Source organism: Eptatretus burgeri, chromosome 3, assembly GCF_056783735.1.
Source record: "Eptatretus burgeri isolate ZD-2024b chromosome 3, Ebu_testis_v1, whole genome shotgun sequence".
Classification (NCBI taxonomy): Eukaryota; Metazoa; Chordata; class Myxini; order Myxiniformes; family Myxinidae; genus Eptatretus; species Eptatretus burgeri.
Window position 1 is genome coordinate 117217834 of NC_140963.1, and position 19975 is coordinate 117237808.

Consider the following 19975-nt stretch of genomic DNA (forward strand, 5'->3'; position numbering starts at 1 on the left):
CACTATTGTACTGGGATTCAAACGCAATTGGAGGACTGTTGACGCACAGGAATTTGAAGATTACATCAACATTATACAGTAAGGCCCTCGTGGTAAATTGTATTGGTGTTTTTGATAATCGTCATCGCCAAACTTGCAATGCAAGTTTAATGAAAATTTTTTTTTAATTGTTGCTGTTTTAAAAAAAATCTCTTGAATTGATTGTTGTGATCCATGTATTTACCCTCTCTTATTTCCACTTTTCAGTGATGCGTTTGACTTTCAGTACAGCGTTGCTGTGTTCCGCATGAGAGACGGCCTTGACATATCTAACATCCTGAATGCACAAGGTATGCAGGGAAAGTCTATCCTGTTGTAGATGTGATCTCTCGATTTTTAGAGCTGCTTGTTTGGTTGGGGTGGTCGGATGGGGGAGGGGGAGGTTGTATTTAGGACTCACAGACTGAAAGGTTAATGACACTGCATTCCTGCAAAGAAAAAATATATTATGTATGAATTGCAATTTGTCCAATTGCTGTTTTTGAATCTACTTTAACTTCTCTCATCTTTCAGAAGAGCTTGCAGTTCCCGAACCTCCCGAGACATTGAAACAAAGCCCAGGTGGGTCCGTTGGGCCTGTCATGACTGAAGCTGGGCAGGTCCAGATTGGTGAGAGGAGACTTTCTTCTTGACTCTCCTTTACAACCTCTCTCTCTTTAACAGCAACTTGTATCCCAACATTGTGCTTCTATGCAAGGTTTATTTATTTATTTTTATGTTTTTGTTATTGTTGTTGAAGTTTATTTAATCGCCTTGGTTGAGCATTTTTTTGCTGCATGCTTTTGTTTATCTTTTCATTTTGCTCCCATTCTGTCCTCTTTTCTCCATCACCCACACCCTTTGCGGCCACCCCTCCCCTTTTTGCCAAAACCCCAATTGCCGTGACTGCTGCACGATTGCTCATTTCAGTCCCATACGAACCATCCAACATTTCTCGATCCTTCGATGTTACAGCGGCATCATCGAGGAAAAGGAGCAAGACACAACCGTTGCTGCTTTGCATGCGTTCTGCTTCACATCCTCCAAAAAGTGACTAGCACAGGGTGGTCTGGCTGGTACTTCACCTTACTGGTGCTGCCACAACAACCTTTCCCAACCATGAAAGAGACCTTTGTGTTTTGTACTTCCTATAATTGGCCTCGGCCATTGGCCTGTGAACATTAACTCTTGACTGCGCTCTCTTGCTGCCTTTCTCATTCCTTAGGCCCACTGTCTGCCAGAGTGCAACTGAGCGAGCATGAGCAGAAACTTTTCCATGAAAGCCAGCAGTATCGACACAAGCAGAGCTCAGGCACGGTTGACGTCTGGTGGCTTTTTGATGATGGCGGTATGTCCTGTTGGTTATCACATTATTGTAACTGACGTAGCTTTAGCTGCTCTTCTGTTTTGGATATCCATTTGGTAGACCCCTAAGCATGCGTGAACTTCATGTTGTTAATTTCGTACTGTTGAACAATGAAATAAGTATCTGGGAAATCTACTCGGGACTCGCCCCAATATCGGCTCACTTTCTGGTGTGTCATCTTGTGCCCCACTTGACTCGTTACTGCAACCTTTCCATATTTATGATGCTGGTTATTCATCCTGCATAGATTAGGTATAAAGTGTGATTGGCAGACATTTTATAATTGCATTTGTTACCCCTTTAACAGATATTCCGTCTTGAGTACAATGGCAAATAAAAGTTGACGTGGATGTTTTATTCTTGGCAATCAAAGAGGGTACAGGGTAGTCGAAGAAATTTCACCTATTTCTCCAGGGATTCCCTTGATACACGTACACATTTGTCCCATTGATGTGGTAGCAACTTTGATGCCCCCTGCACCAAAACATTTGAAATGGGTACATAGCCATTTCAAGATGTTCTTTTATGTCTTCTTCCTTTGTAGACTTGATGCCATCCAGATATCCTTTGTGTGGTCAAAATGGGTAACCAGTCTGGACTGCATTGGGGATGATTTAGAACTTCCCAACCCATCTCTGCGAATGAGGCATGGTCACATTTCCAGCATGAGCCGGAATTTTATTGTGGTAAAATCGTAAGATAATTATTACGAGCAGTACACAGACGATCTGACTGTTTTCTGTGTACTGCTCGCCTCACTTGATTTGGCTTTGGTGTGAGATGATGAACCCAGGTTTCATTACATGCAACAGTCTTCAATAAATTATCTCACTTCCTCTGGTTGAATTGCAGTATCTCTGTTGCAATGACAACACAAGTTGCCTTTTGATCAAACGTGAGATTATGACTGATTGATTGTTTCCACACTTCCAACAATTACAGCCAACTATCCTGCAAATATATATATATATATATATATAAACATATATATATATATATATATATATATATATATATATATATATATATATATATATATATATATATATATATATATATATTCCTCTGTCGGTTGTTAGATGTGTTGTTGAAAAACGTCTGAGTTTGCTCGAATGACAGTTGTATGTTGTGAAAATGCTCAAGTTTGCTCACCACTTCACGGGCATTTTTGCATTTGCCATTTATAAATGCTCAACTGTGGAAAAAGCCATCACTAATTTGTGGAGACTGTCTCCTGTGAATTTCAGCTGCTCTGATGTTCTCCATAAGGTATTTGACACACCACTGTTCCACAGCATGCACGACTATTTGGTCGCCACTTTGGTTTTGGCCAAAATGTCTTGAACAGCACTGTTATCACCTCCGAACCTGTTGAGGGTAGACCATGTTGCACAAAATTCACTATCCAACTGGGCTGACAAGATGGCGTAGAGGTACGCACACTCACCTCTAAGCTTTCTGGCCTGGGTTTAAATCCTGACCTCGCAACAAACCACCACCCTGGTGTCTGATGACAGCAGGCAGGGCAAGGCATCAATGTGTGTGCCATCCCTCGAATTGACGTTAAATTGGGTAACCCTTCTGCCAGCATAAGTTGGTGGATGTTAAAGATCACAAGCTATCGCCAGCACCATGGCTGCCACGAAGAAATAAATTCTTGCAATAACCAGCAGAGGGAATTGCTTCAGCGGCACAGCCGCAAGCTCATCTTGAAGGATGCCATTAGATCTTTTACGTCCATCAAGGAATGCTGGCAGATGCGACATGCTTATTGCTTATTGCGACATACGAATGCTTATTGAACAGGTATTTTTCTTCAACTTTTACACGAGAACAGTCAGGAGAATAGCTAATAGCTGAGAGTATCGATCGAGGAGGTGAGGAAGGGCTTTTACAGAAGATCCAGGTTAGAGTGGAGGAGGTAAAGGAACAGCTAGGTAATCCAAGAGAAGATAAGGCTCTGGGTCCAGATAATATACAACCGAGAGTATTGAGGGAGGTGCTGAGCAGGTAAGCGAAATATTAATGGATATTTTCAATTGCTCATTGGAGTCAGGACATGTACTGGAGGATTGGAGAGTAGCAAATGTAACACCATTATTTAAGAAAGGGTCCATAGAAGAATTGGGAAACTATAAACCTGTTGGTTTGACTTCAGTTGTCGGGAAGGTATTAGAGAAATTAATTAAGGACCAGATGAGGAACCATTGAAACAAATACAAACTAAAGGTAGTCAGCATGGGTTTACCAAAGGTAGCTCCTGTTTAACATATCTTTTAGATTTCTGTGAAGCAGTGTCTGATTGGGTGGATGATGGAAAGGTAGTGGACATGGTATATCTCGACTCTTAGAAGGCATTTGATAAGGTGCCACATCGGAGGTCATTAGCCAAAGTGAGGACGTGTGGAGTCAGGTAGCACATCAGAGGTCAGGTAGCTAATTTGATTGCAAACTGGCTTAGTGGTGGGAAGCAAAGAGTTGCTGTGAGTGGGAGGATGTCTTGTTTGGATGCAAGTAGCGGGGTACCTCAGGGATTAGTACTCGGATCATTACTCTTCATTATTTACTTCAACGATTTGGATAATGTGGTAAAGAATAAGCTTTCCAAATTTGCAGATGACACAAAGCTTGGAGGTAAGGTGGATAAACAGAGGGGATGGTGATCAGATTCAGGAAAGTATTGATTCATCCATCCATCCATCCATCCATCCATTGGGACCATACTCTGTGCAGAGTGTTGGTGCTGCCAAAGCAGTCTCCTTGGCTACTGGACAGAATCCTGGACAGGTCGCCACTCCAACACACGATACCAGCAAGCTGGCACTCATTTTGCCGACCTCAGAAGGATGACAGGCTGAGTCAACCCCACCTGGTATTAATTAAACAGCCAAGGGGGATTTGAACTCGGGATCCGAGGATCTCAAGCCCACCACCCGAACCATCAAGCCAACACCAGGCATAAAGTATTGATACTTGCATAGATTGGACAAAAGATTGGCAGATGAAATTTAACCTGAGCAAGTGCAAGGTGTTGGGAATGGGAAAGAACAATGAAAATAGGGATTACAGGATGCAATGGGTAATTTTGGAGTGTGTCACACAGGAGAAGAATCTGGGGATGGTAATGGATACGGGAGGTAAGCAGGCAGCACAATGCCAGGAAGCTATAGGTAAAGCAAATCGAGTTTTAGGTTTTATTCGGAGGAGGATCATTTATATATCAAGAGGTGGTGTTAACATTGTACAGAAATTTAGTGAGGGCCACATCCAGAATATTGTGTACAGTTTTGGTCACCACAACTCAGGAAGGGCATGGATGCCATGGAGAGGGTTCAGCGCAGGGCTACGAGATTGATTACGGGCCTAGCTAGACTCAACTATGAGGAGTGGCTGAAGGAGTCAGGGCTTTATTCACTAGAAAGGAGGTGGTTACGAGGAGATATGATGGAGATGTTTACGATAATGAAAGGTAGAGATAAAATGAGTGCAGATGAATTAATTATTCAACAGAATAGACAGTGATGGGACCAGGGGCCTTAGCTTGAGAGTAAAGAAGAGGAGAGTTAAAGACAGGACTTTTAGGTAGTTTGAGCATTGATGGGTGATTGTGTACGGAGTGCTGTTGGTGGGGGTCTTGTCAAGGGGTGTTGTGTGGTTGATGTGTTTTTAACCAAGACCATGTATGTGTGTGTGTATGTATATGTATATATATATATATATATATGTATATATGTATATATGTATATATGTATATATGTATATATGTATATATGTATATGTATATATATATATATGTATATATGTATATATGTATATATGTATATATGTATATGTATGTGTATGTGTATGTATGTGTATACATATATACATATATATATATATATATATATATATTTATATATATATATATATATATACATATATATACATATATATATATATATATATATATATATATATATATATATATATATATATATATATATATATATATATATATATATATATATATATATATATATATATATATATATATATATATATATATATATATATATGTATATATATATATATATATATATATATATATATATATATATATATATATATATATATATATGTATATATATATATATATATATATATATATATATATATATATATATGTATATGTATATATATGTATATGTATATATATGTATATATATATATGTATATATATATATGTATATATATGTATATGTATATATATATATATGTATATATATATATATATATATATATTGGGGCGTATTATTGATACCGGTCGTCTGTCCGTCTGTCTGTCCGTCCGTTCCTGTCCGCACTCTAACTCCCAAAGTTTTCAACTTTCATGTTTCATATTTGGTACAAAGGTACAGACTGTGTAGACGGTGTGTCTCGACATACGTTCGTCATCTGAAGTGGTTGCCATGGCAACCAGGATGCTGTTTTCCATCCGTTCCTGTCCGCACTCTAACTCCCAAAGTTTTCAACTTTCACGTTTCATATTTGGTACATAGGTACAGACTGGAGACATGTGTCGTGACATACGCTCGTCATCTAAAGTGGTTGCCATGACAACCAGGATGCTGTTTTCCATGTAATAGCACAATTCTGTATATACCTTCTTGTTCGGGCGTATATTGTGCTCACTTGTGCTCTTGTTACTGATTACAATATACAAATACATATGTTGCTTTGAAATTATACTCCACTGCAATGCTTTATAAAAAATATTAATTATTAGACGTCTTTTAAAAACGATAAATGTATCAACAGGTGAGCATTGGGTGGCTTTGACACCAACTCTGGTTAATTCAACATTTAACCTCTCGACATGTCGTTGATGTGTTACATTTCTAAACGTCAAAATCGTCTGTAGTCTAATGTTTATAGGTTAAATTAAATCAATTAAGTGATAGGAAAAAAGGCCCAACAAGGCCTTGTACTATATCAAGGTGTCAGGAATCGAACTCTTACCATTCTCTATTTTTATCGCTTTACTATTATTATTGTTATTATTATGGCGATTTTTCAGCAAGTTCCAGCAAAAATTAACAAACGACGAACAAACTATAGAAATAATGATCAAACTACAGTAAGAGAGCCATAATATGGAATAAAATCTTGATGCAAATAACAAGCTACACTGTTCGTCGGTTTTGATATTTTGTCTTAATTTACATCATATATAAGCACAAAGAAATTCGCTATTTTTTTGGCCACTTTACAATACACTTTCAGCACAAAACTCTGACTCCGACCAGGTTGATTCAACTATTACATTGATGTCCAACCAATACTTTATTTCGTTTAAAATCGTCAACATATAAATTTATATTTTATGCAAGGAGACATATCTAACCGAAGTGTGGTGTGTCCAACACTAGGCCTGACACTGCTCATACCTTACATCCTCACCACCAAAAAGAAATGGCAGAATTGTCGCATTCGCATCTTCATCGGAGGCAAGATCAACCGCATGGACCATGACAAGCGCATGTATGGAAACGCCATCCAGGCACCCGTGGTCTTCTCGGTCCGTCCCGCCGTGATTTTTATATTTTGATGACATGGTGATTTTGCACAAATCTGGCTTTTGCTCCATCAAAGTAATTGCTGTTTGTAGCATTTAGAAATGGCCTATTTGTTCCCTCTGCACAATGCACAACAAATTTTCTCAAGCCCCCCCCCCCCATTCCACCCATCCCTCTCCCCACATTTCAAGATTATTTATTAGCAATTTTTTATGTTTTTCTTGGATAATTCAGAATACCTTTCTGCTTTGGAGTCACTCTGTGTAACGTACTTTATCTGACTTGTGGAGATATTAATTTCACCATCTCTGTTTTATTTCTGGATATATGGATACATGTGAACATGTGTATATATGTATATGTATATGTATATATATATATATATATATATATATATATATATATATATATATATATGTATATATATATATATATATATATATATATATGTATGTATATGTATGTATATACACACACACACACACATCAGATGCATCTCCTGGTTGTTATGGTGAGCATCGCCGTAGATTGTCTCACGGTAAAACCGCATAATCCACACAGAGCAACCTCTGTCTGCCACCGAGATGATTGTTCCTGCGAATGCAGGAACAATCGTCTGGGTGGTTTCTGTAGGACCTTGTCCAATTGGAATCGGGGTAGTGCTCGTCACACTCCACATGTTTCGATGTATATGTATGTGTGTGTATATATGTATATGTATATATGTATATGTTTATGTATATGTATATATATATATATATATATATGTATATATATATATATATATATATTGTTTTAGGTCAGCTCGCTGACCTAATATAACCGTTCAATGTCCTCAAATCCGTCTGTTTGTCAACATTTTTTATTTTTCTCTCTCCTAGACATCTCGGCCGATTGAGTTCTAAGTTGACACGATGATAAAACTAGTTGCTCTCTATTGATCGTCTGAGCCCTTTTTCGCCTCGGGGTCAAGGTTGGTCGAAGGGCCGATAAGGAAGCATCGGACGGCTATAATTCATAATGGGTTTCATCGGAATTAAGATTTAATTCGACCAACTAGTTTCTCATTACCTCTGTCGGCTGGCCCTGTTTATTGGGCAACACGAGGTCTGCTGACTTCAACACGGCTTTGCGCGGTTATTTTAAGTTCAATTTAAATTCTGTTTTCACTTTTCATAGTCGCTGAGGTTGATTATCACTCGTTTGCATCAAGTTTTGTGAAAATTTAATGTTGATATCCTCGGTCTATGTGGCATGCATTGCAGCGAGGGGTAGCTTCCATCCTTTTCCAGCCATATAACGAGGCTGTCTTAAGTTCTAGTTGATTTCAGTTTTCACTTTTGGGTCCTTCTGGTGTCACTACACGTTTAATGAAGATAACTTGCATGCAAATCCACTCAAACACACTTTTCATGAGGAAAATATATTGAATTCAATAAATAACCGTGCGACTCTGGAAGGGACACCACATGCTTTCCGTTCACTGCTTCACCTCGTAACCTGTCCTTCTGAGGGACTGCTTATTCGTAGTGTCTGAGATGAATGTTTTTATTTTAGATGGTTTGGGGATGTGCTCTACAAGTAACTGAAATAATTCCGGTGAAAAACGGACGTTTTAAGATTTTGTTCGGGCATTTCATCCGACGGCGAGCTGGCTGGTCACGTGACGCCGCGCAGACATGCAGGCAGCGAGTGATTGAGCTTCTTGGTGGCCCGAGGGTCCTTTTTTGTTGGGGTCCAGCTCTGTCTTGGATACAGCTATTAAATGCACAATGTATTTATTTCACGGCCATAAACGTGGGTTTGAAAATTGTATTTATAATGATGTTGCGAATGATTCCTAGAATATGGAGATTTTTGCTTTGAGCGGCCTCATGCGTTTAATTTAAATTCAATTTGAATTCTGTTTTCACTTTCCGTCGTCGCTAAAGTTGATTTACACTCGGTTTGATCAAGTTTTCTATCCGAGCTGACCGTAAAACCCGTTCGGGTGTATTATTGACACATATATATATATATATATATATATATATATATATATATATATATATATATATATATATATATATATATATATATATTGTGTTAAGTGCTTATAGAAAGTCTGCACCCCCTTTCAAAATTTTCACCTTTTGTTGCCTTGTAGCCTGGAATTGTATTGCATTGAATCATACTCTTCTTTTTTTTCTTCCACCTTTTACTTTCACATCGTAACCCACAACTTGGAAGTGAAAAACAAATTCTACAAATTTCAGAAAATTAGTTAAAAACAAAGCTCGAATATCTTGGTTGGATAAGTATTCACTCCCTGAGTTAATACTTGGTGGAAGTAACTTTGATCGCAATTACAGCTGTGAATCTGTTGGGATAGGTATCCACCAACTTTGCACACTGTGGGAAATATTTGCCCATTCTTCTGTGCAGTTCAAGCTGTCAAGTTGCATGTGGGGCATTGATGCACAACAACCTTCAAGTCATGCCACAGATTTTCAATCAGAATTGGGTAGGGTCTCTGACTGAGCCACTCCATTGGAGCTTTGACTGTGCTTCGGGTTGTCGTCATGCTGAAAGGTGAATTTCTTCACAATTTCAACTTCCTTGCAGAGGGCAGCAGGTTTTCCTCTTGGGTTTTTCTGTATTTGGCTCCATCCATTTTCCCTTCTATCCTGACTCGTGCCCCAGTCCCTGCTGATGAAAAACATCCCCGTAACATGATGCTGCCACCACCATACTTCACAGTCGTGATGGTGTTCTTTGGGTGATGTGCTGTTTTGGGTTTGCACCACACGTAACGTTTCGCTTTTCGGCCAAAAAGTTTAATTTTGTTTTCGTCAGACCACAAAACATTTTGCTACCTTGCTTCAGAATCTTTGGAGTTTTTTATTTTTTTTTGCATACTTCAAACGGGACTCAAGATGGGCTTTTTTGAGTCATGACTTCCTTCTTGCCGCCCTTCCATACAGGCCAGACTTTTGGAGTGCTTGGGATATTGTTCTCACATGCACACAGTGACAAGTGTTTGCCATAAAGACATGTAGCTCTTTCAAAGTTGTCATTGTCTTCTTGGTGTCTTCTGATCAGTCTGCTCCTTGCTTGGTCATCCAGTTTGGAGGGACAGCCTGATTTAGGCAGGGTTTTGGTGATACCATACACCTTCCATTTCTTAATGATTGTGTTGACTGTTCACAGGGATATTCAAAGACTTTGAAACACTTTTATACCCATCCTCTGATCTGTCCCTTTCCAAAACTTTATCCCAGATATCATTTGAAAGCCACTTTGGTCCTCATGGTTGAGTCTTTGCTGTGAAATGCAGTACCCAGCAGAGGAAACTTGCAGGAACAGCTGATTTTATTCTGAAATAATCAGAATCACTACAATTTAACACAGGTGGAGGTCAATTAACTTGTGTGATTTTAAAGATGATTGGTTACACCTGAGCTAATTTACAATTGCTATTATATGGGGGTGGACTCTTATCCAACCAAGATATTTTAATTTTATGAAATTTGTGGAATTTATTTTTCACTTTGAAGTTGTGTTTTGCGATGTGTAAATAAAGGTGTAAAAAGTCCGATTTAATGCAGTTTAATTCCAGGCAATAAGGCACAAAAGGTGAAAATTTTGAGAGTGTAGACTTTGTCGGCTCTCTATATGGAGTGGCTTCAGAAAGTATTGACATCCTTCAACTTTTGTCGCATTTTGTTATGAAAACATGTTTTCAGAAATGTTTACAAATTTATTTTCAATGAAAACCTGAAGCGTCTTGTGTCAATAAGTATTCAACCTCCTGAGTCACTACTTTGTAGAAGTGCCTTTAGCAGTGATTACAGCTTCGCATCTTCTTGGGTGTGTCTGTGTCAGCTTTACACATCTAGATTTGGGGATTCTCTCCCATTCTTACTTGCACATTTGCTCAAGCTTGGTCAAGTTGGATGGGGAGCGTCGGTGAACAGCAATCTTCAGGTCTTTCTACAGATTCTTAATGGGATTAAAGCCTGGGCTTTGGCTGGTTTACTCAAGGACTTTCCTGTTCTTGTTCTGAAGTCATTCCGGTGTTTCTTTGGCTGTATGCTTCGGGTCATTGTCCTGTTGGAACATTATATCTTCGCCACAGTCTTTCTTTTTCATTCTGAAGCAAGTTCTCAAGAATTTGCCTGTATTTGGCTCCCTTCATTGTTTGCTCTATTCTTAAAAGTCTCCCAGTCCCTGCCACTGAAAATAATCCCCATAGCTTGATGCTTTCACCACCATGCTTCATTGTGGTGATGGTGTTAGATGGGTGATGTGCTCTGTTTCTGCCAGACGTGGTGCTTTGCATTCAGGCCAAAGAGTTCAATTTTCATCTTATCAGACCACAGAATATTTTGCCTTGTGCTCAGTCTTTCATATGCCTTTTGCAAACTTCAGGCATGCTGTCATGTCCGTTTTCTCAGGAGTTGCTTCCTTCTGGCCACTCCCCCATAAAGCCAAGATTTGTGAAGTGCTGCAAAGATTGTTGGCATTCTGGCAGGTTCTTCCATTTCATCCAAGGAACTCTGTAGTTGTGTCATCGTGGTCATCGGGTTGTTGGTCTCGTCCCAGTTCTAGGAAGAGTCTGGGTAGTTTCATTCCCCCCTCCATATCCTAAAACTGGAGCTTACTGTGCTCTTAGAACTTCCAACACACTAGAAATTGTTTTATATCGTTCCCCAGATCTATGCCTCCTCACAATTCTATCTCAGAGTTCTATGGACAGTTCTTTGGCCTTCATGATAGAGTTTCTGTTCTGGCATGTACTGTTATGTCAACTGTGGGAACTTGTATAGAAAGGTGTTTCTTTCTAAATTATGTTCAATTAATTGAATTGGCCACAGGTGGACTCTGAAGAAGTGGTGGACATCTTAAGGATGATCAAAAGGGTTGAATACTTATTGCCTCAAGACATTTCACATTTTCATTTTGGTTACTTTGGAAAGATTTATGAAAACATGTTTACACTTTTTCATTATGGTGTATTTTGTGTAGCTCGGTGACAATTTTTTTAAATTTAATCCATTATAAAATTCAGGCTGTAACGCAGCGAAATGTGACAAAAGTCAAGGGGTGTGAATGTTTTCAGAAGGCACTGTATATGTATGTATATGTATGTATGTATGTATGTATATATATATATATATATATATATATATATATATATATATATATATATATATGTATGTATATATATATATATATATATATATATATATATATATATATATGTATATATATATATATATGTATGTGTATATTTATTTATTTATGTATGTATATATATTAGTTTGTAGATGTAAATACAAGTGGGGTGTGCTTGCACATTGTGTAAGCATACGAACCATGTTCCCCATTGTGTTGGGTCGCTCACTTGCATTTGATTTTTCATTTATTTATTTAGTTTTAATTTATTTTTATATTCATTTATGGATGTTGTCTGATTGTGATTTTTTTTTAAATATATTTATTTATTTTGATTTATGAATGTATTTTATTTATTTATTTATTTTTGCCCCTGTGTGCTGGCTTCGATGCCCATTGGCACGCAAAATTTCAGCTTTCTTTTTCACCCAGAAGGTCCCGATCTTTAATATCAGTCCGTGAGTGAATCAGTGGTTTGAAAGATTATATATATATATATATATATATATATATATATATATATTTATTTTTGCATCTTTATTTATATCTATTTATTTTTATATTAATTTATATATATGTGTATATATTTATTTATATACATTGATTTATATTTATATATTTATTTTAATTTTTTGGATATTTATATTTATTTATACATGTATATTTATTTTATTTATACACATACACACACAATATCGGATGTCTACTGACTTAGGGTAGCAACCTTCAGCTTTTATGCTTGTCTCTGAAATTACTACAGCTTCTCCAATTGTTTCTATTTTTATTTTTTACTTTTTTAGCAGATTGACCAAACTTTGCTTTGTATATTTTTGCTCATTTTTTTTTATTTTCCTCCCAAAGGATGGCAACCCTTCTCAACAAGTTTCGCATCGATTTCTCAGATATTGAGGTGCTTGGTGAAATGAACAAAAAGCCAGACAAGGAGAGGTGAGAACATTGGCGACTTGTTGAGCTTGTGATTGGGGGTGTTAGGTGTGGAGATCTTAAATGATGCTGCCATTTCATTGGTAATATTTGTGTGCTCACTGTAAGTTACCATAGAGACCACACTACGCAGAGTAAGCACAGCCCCCCCCACCCAACTCTTAAATATAATTAATATAATTGGTATGGCTTAAGCACTACCTTCTCCCACATAAATCCCAACTTCCAAGGGAAATCCCACTTTTAACCAGGCCAGTGGGGCGTTTTCCCAACTCGCCTCCTTGAATTTGAACAGCACGTCACAGCAGTACCATCATCACATTCCCAGCCCCATGCCATCATGGCTCCACCCTAACATTAGGATTGGGGAAAACTATGTGGACCCATGACTTGCTGCGTGCGGTGTTGCAGTGTGCGTATATTTGAGGAGATGATCGAGCCATTCCGTATACATGAAGATGACATTGGAGAAGAGGTGGCAGATGTCCTGAAGAAGGAATGTCCTTGGAAGATTACTGATGATGAGATGGAAAGGAGCAGGGATAAGGTGATGGTGGCAGGATGGATGACTTGCTGTTTCATTCCTTTTTGTCTGCACTTTGTAGTTTTTTGAAACAATAACTCTTATTTTTAATATCAAAAACCGGTTTGGTGTTTTCATTGTGCGGTTTCACTCGTAAGTCTGGTCAGAGATCATTTTGCCATGGTCGAGTCATGTCATTGGGGAGATTTTAAATTTTGAGGAAGAACTATTCCTTTTGCTGTTTTGGGACATTTGCTGGAATAACGCTTGTGTGTCCGACAGACCAACCGACAAATCCGCCTTAATGAGCTTTTACACAAATACTCAGGAGATGCCAAACTCATCGTCATGTACGTTTTTCTGCTTTTTCTATCTATACTACCTTTCGTAATGGGTGGTCTTGGAATGTTAAAATGAAATCTGGAAACTTGTCTCTGTATCTAATTGCAATATAAAGATGTGTGATAAGTTCAATGGAATAATTTTGATAAACTTTGGTGAAATTAATTTGAACTTAAGTTGAATGTCATCCGTTTCTTGGTCTGATAATTTTAATAACATGGCAGTCGTACATATAAACGGTCTTGTTTGATGTGTAGATTTAATTGCAATGTCATTGTTTTTAATTTGGTTTTGATTGAATTTTTTGTTTGTTTGTTTAATTAGCCATATTCAAACTGCCATTACACAAAATTAAGAAAAAAGTTTGTAATTGATGACTGACAGATGCATGTTGGAGGAAAGGGTGTTTTTTGGTTTATCGGTGTTTTACTGTCAAATGTTGGAAAATTACCTGTGTGTGTGCACATTTTATTTTTCCACCCATAACAGCACACTTCCGGTGGCACGCAAAGGTGTGGTTCCCAGTGCACTTTACTTGGCATGGTTGGAGGTAATTTCACAGGACCTTCCGTCAACGCTTCTCATTCGTGGGAACCAGCAGAGTGTCCTTACCTTCTATTCATAGTCCCTCCACATTACTCGCCATCCTCCTCCAAATCCAGAGATCTCTCGGTCTCCGAGCTTTCGACCACCTCCCTTTTTCCTCAACCCCTTCACTTTTTTTTTTCCCCACCCTCCCACTATTTTATAACTGTTATGTTGCAGCTTTTTTTTAACTTGGTCAAGATGAAACCATTGATTTGAAAAATGGGAAATCCTTGGACCTCCATCATGAGTATTGATCATCTAAAATAAAATCAAAGCAACCTGTTGAGATCTCGAGATAATGGAGAATTAGAGGATTTCCTGTTTTTGCCTCAATGTTCTTTTCCTCCACTTTATTGCTTTTCAAGTGCCCTTTTGCATGAATCCGAAAGGTTCCATTTTTATTTTTGTACAACTCTATTTGCATACAAGTTTAAATACACTCGAGGTTTCTGCTGGCACTGAGGAATCACAATATGTGAAATCAAAATACATCTGGTTCCTAAATAAGAAATTTCACAAAGACTTGGTGGGGAATATTTTTCTCAAACTTGAACTCGTGTGCAGCAAATTGCCGAATACAAATGAATTTCCCCAATCTCTAATCGGTGCATGTTCTCGTATCTAGTGTTAGTATCCTGTTTGTGTCTCCAAATACGATTTCATTGGCTTCAATTTGCTATGAAGTGGGTCATTCACGTGTCGATGGGCAGCTTGCCCAACGGCCTCCAAACACCAATAGGCGTGTTACCGGCCAACCTCAGCATCACGCGCCGGCCTCAGCGTTGTGAGCCAGGCTCCGCTCGCCGGCAGGAGCATCGTACGCCAACATCTGCTCGCCAGTAGGCATTTTGCGCAACAGCCTGCGATCACTAGCAGGCAGCTCGTCTTGCCGGCCTCTGATATGCTGGCAGGTGGCTCATTGCGCACTAGCCTCCAATCAGCGGCTCGCTGTTTGTCGTGTGCCAATTTCCGATCGCCGGCAGGTGGCTCATTCCATGCCGGTAGACGCTTGTAGCATGCCGGCCATGATTACACCACCACCAACACCATTTTCCTCAAAATACGTTTTTTACTTATCGATATTTACATCCCCCCCCCCCCCTCAGTCATAAGGAAAAAAAACAAACAAACTTAAGGATGGTGAAAAATAAACCACAGGTAGTGGACCAAAAAAACGAAACACCTGATAAAATGAGGGACACCGAGTATATTGAAAGCAACGGCTTCCACCCTGGTGTGGCCCATGTGTAAAGTAAATAGCATTCCAGCATGCTTAGGGCCATGTGTAAAAATGCTGCACAGGCCTGGTTGTCTATAATTATGGCTGCAAGAGGAGACCTCATTGACTTTGAAAGTGGGGTAATTTTTGCGGTGCATTTGGCAGGAGCTTCAGTGACAAAGAAAGCTCAACTTACTTTTTCATGAGCAACGGTGTCTTCGGTGATGTCGGAATGAAACTCCGAGAGAAAAACATCAGCAGCAAAGCGCAGCAGTGGGCAAAAGCGCATACTCCAAAATCATGCTATCCGTGCATTAATTTGAAGTGCAAGGCAAAGCAGGTGATCAACTGAAGATCAATTGAGTGTAAATTTCTCTCTGGGGCATGAGCAATCAGTTTCATCAAAAATGGTCTGCCGCTAACTCCAAAGTGTGAGATACCAAAGTCTGGTTTCAGTGCACACACCGCTCATCACACCTTGCAATGCAAGTTTGCAAGTCCAGTGGTGCAAAGAGTATGGGCAATGGATTACTGAGGGTGGAGAAACATGATATGTTTCGATAAATCATCCTTCACAATGTTCTCAACAAATGGATAAGTTCACACGTAGCACCAACCGAAAGAACTTTACAAGCCTGAGTGCTTGGTTCCAACAGTGAAGGGTTCTGGTGATTCTGTAATGTTGTGGGACTAATTTTCCTGGTATGGTTTAGGTGCAGTCATTCTTTCAGGCAAAGTCAATGCCAATTGCTACCTCATGGTGCTGAGTGATCATCTTCACCCCATGTTGCAGCATTTCTTTCCTTCCAGGAGGGGTGTCTTCGAGGATGACAATGTCCCCATCCACAGAGCATGTGTGGTCGCCAAATGATTTTATGAGCCCGACACTTGTGTTTTGCATTTGTCATTGCCTTCCTCGTCACTATATCTGAACCCAATTAAGCATTTGTGGGATATTCTGGAACGACACCTGAAACGGCGTTTTTTTACCTCCATCAAACTGGTGTGAGTTGATTGACTTTCTTGTGGAAAAATGGTGCCACATCCCTCCTGCAGAATTCCAGATGCTGGTGGACTCTATGCCACAGTGCATACCGTACGCACGTGATGGCCCAATGCCCGATTTAAATAACTTTCCATTGGTGTTTCCTTTTTTTTTGTCAACTACCTGCAGTTTGGCCTAACGTAACGTGTGCTATAAAATAAAGAAAACTAGAAGGGCGCTCTTTGACACGAAATTTGCCTCCACCCACATTATTGCATCATTATACATACTTGTACCAAGTTTTACTTGTATCCCTGAGCCCAGATTCAAAATATTGAATAATTCTGGCTGCCAGACCATGTGTGCGATCAGGTTGAAATTTAAAACGTATATTCCCCATAATTACTCGATCATAACTGTGACGTTTCACGTCTGATGAAGCAGTTCAAGAGAATTAATTTTTTAAAGATATTTGTTCAATCCAATATGGCTGCCAAACCATGTGACCTATTAATTATTTGTGAACACCCTGGTATCCCCAAGACTTGGGGAACATGTGGGTGAAGCTTCCCCATCGATCTGTTGAGCCGTTCTGGAGAATAAGATTTTTAAGGGTTAAATATTGAAAAAATAGCTGCCAAACCATGTGACCTATGATGTCATCGGTGGAGAACTGTTTGTTCCTCATGGATAGGCGATCACACCTGTACAATTTTTCGCCTTCAGCTGTTTTGGAGAAGATTTTTGAAGGTTTTTAAGTTTTAAAACAGCATGGCTATCGATCTGCTTGACCGATGATGTCATCAATTTCCCCCTCCCCCCCAATACAATTTAGCATCTGATACTTCAAAATGACCTACATGACCTTCAAAAATTTTCATACTGATCGGAGAAAGCATTTGACGTATGCAATTATGATGTCATAATGAAGCCACCTATAACATCATCAAAAAATAATCACACTTGTTTCCCATGGGGAGTACTTCTCATGTGACAAGTTTCAATTTTTTCCATGGAGTGGTTTGAGATAGAGGTCCAAAGTTGTTTTTTTTTTTTTGTTTTTTTTTTCCTTTTTTTTCCTTTTTTCCCTTTTTTCCAACATGGCTGCCAGCCCGTGCCCTATGACATAATGATCATTAAAACATTCTAAATGAGTCGCACCTATGGTGAAAATTGGGTCAATCGGATAAGCGGTTGCAGAGAAAACAGAAAATTGGCATGGACATATGTGTATGTATGGAAGGGCAACTCAAAAACATAATACCACCGGCGACTTTGTCAGGGGAGGAATAAAAATTGGCAAGAAAACCGTTGGATACACTACCTAGTTTTCTTGGAAATGCTGAGATTGATGAACCATTAGTGGCAAATGGAACTTTGAGGTGCTCTTGAAGGCTGTATTGTTCTTCTCTGACCCAAGACAACTCGTGTACAATTGCACAAGGATTCCAGTGGGTTCCCCACTCTGTTGCACTTTTCTCGCTGTTAAGAGCTTCCAATAAAGCCGCTGATGCCTTGCAATCATGCGCACAGATCGAAGCAGGGTCTATTGCTGATGCTGCAGCATTGCTGAGTGCTCGAGCTTCTGTCGTTGTTATTTTTATTCTGTATTCCTGTGCCGGACCTTGATGTGAATATTTACTTGTATTTAAGCACAAAGCCGGATAGTTTTATACATTAGCCGAAAATATAAATGCTTGCTAAAGATGACATTGTTGCCTTTGTACCAAAAGAATGTTTGGTTTGCCTTTTCATTCTCATCTTTGTTCAGATCACCAAAACACTTTTGACAGGTCTAAAGTAAATCTGCAACTCCTTACTATCTCGTTCTCAAGTCAAAATTTGGGTAAACAAAACAACCGCTGATGAGCAATGGATTTCACTTTTCGTCTGATAATATATTCTGCATTTTAAGTGATTTTAGCCAATTATTATTATTTTTAATTACTAGTGATACCTGCTTCCACAGGGAGCAGAATATTGTCAATTACCCACTCCCTGCTTGAGGTCCTGCTTTTTTGTGTGACGGGTAGAGGGATGCAAATTATTTTGGTAATAGTAATACTCGTTCTCTTCGGGAGTGAAGAAAATGTCAATACCCACTCCCTCCAACAGGGGTCAGTAGTTAAACCTCTTACACTATTGTATTGTACAGGCGAAAATTGTAAGTAGTCTCCCCATTCTTACCGGGGAGGGGTGAGAGAGAATTATTTTGTGCCCATGACCCGACCCTCAATACTCCAAGCACGTTTGCAAAATGTGGTGGAGATTGCTGAGCCGTTTTTTATTCTATAATTATCAGATACATGTACATGCATCCATACAACTAGAGAATTGCCTTATTTTAGTATGATTGATATTAAAGTTTGGATGACAATGTAATAGCTTTGGTAGGGTGAAACGGGATCTACTTTGTTTACACGTGTCATTGTGGCGAGCAGTTAGCTCGTCGGCTTGTATGGCGTCTCATTGGCCTGGTCCGTATACACTGTGTGTAAACGAGCATGTACTGGCCTGCATTAATTTTTTGGGGTATGGGAGGAGGAAGTATCGTCCATTTGAATTTCTTTGCAGTTTGCATTTGCAATGAAGAGCCTCTTGTAGTCGCTGCTTCGCACTGCACCAAATATTTTTCGAATCTGCAATAAAATGACACCTGTGTGCCATTTTACAGTTTGTGGAACTTATTTTGATGGTGTCCCTTTACTGGTGTTTCCTCGCAATGACCTGCAATATGGCTGAGAAGTCTTTTGGTGGCTGGATGAAAGATTATAAAGCGCTGCTCTTGAGTCAGTTGGTGAGAAGTACCATGAGGCCAATTCATTCCTTTTGCAATGGCGGAGGCCTTGACATGCAGTAAAGGACAGTTCGGTTTGATTGAAAAAGCTTTGATTGAAATTATGCTCTGAACTTGTGTGCGATTTACCATCCACCACTGAACTTGTACTCGCTGAAAGAGGAATGGTGTTACATTATGTTCGATTCGATATCTACTGAGGTGTGTGTGTGTGTGTGTGTGTGTGTGTGTGTGTGTGTGTGTGTGTGTGTGTGTGTGTGTGTGTGTGTGTGTGTGTGTGTGTGTGTGTGTGTGTGTGTGTGTGTGTGTGTGTGTGTGTGTGTGTGTGTGTGTGTGTGTGTGTGTGTATATGCATCTGCAAATAAACATATACATACATATCACACACAAGCATTTAAAGGCCATTTTCCCCGCTAAAGCGGGGGTTAGCCTTGCGGGCCCCATGACAATCTTCTCCACTTTACCCTGTTTTCTGCA

The 19975-nt window shown here is 39.2% G+C and overlaps 1 protein-coding gene across 3 annotated transcripts in view; it reads left to right on the forward strand.

Moving 5' to 3' along the window:
- The window catches only part of LOC147030804 (solute carrier family 12 member 2-like), a 94914-nt gene extending 75537 nt beyond the window's left edge, over positions 1–19377 (forward strand). Inside the window, exons 18-27 of one of the 3 annotated variants that reach the window (XM_085875237.1) lie at positions 1–78; positions 247–329; positions 553–648; positions 949–1068; positions 1244–1366; positions 6796–6907; positions 12961–13047; positions 13456–13591; positions 13850–13917; positions 14399–19377. The exon at positions 1–78 is cut by the window's left edge and continues 29 nt beyond it. In XM_085875237.1, the coding sequence (XP_085731363.1) occupies positions 1–78; positions 247–329; positions 553–648; positions 949–1068; positions 1244–1366; positions 6796–6907; positions 12961–13047; positions 13456–13591; positions 13850–13917; positions 14399–14534 (1039 nt within the window). In that variant the 3' untranslated portion in view covers positions 14535–19377. Of the gene's footprint in view, positions 79–246; positions 330–552; positions 649–948; positions 1069–1243; positions 1367–6795; positions 6945–12960; positions 13048–13455; positions 13592–13849; positions 13918–14398 lie in introns of those variants that run through there. The other 2 variants (XM_085875238.1, XR_015056513.1) reach the window with 2 other exon arrangements.
- The last annotated feature ends 598 nt before the right edge of the window (positions 19378–19975 follow it).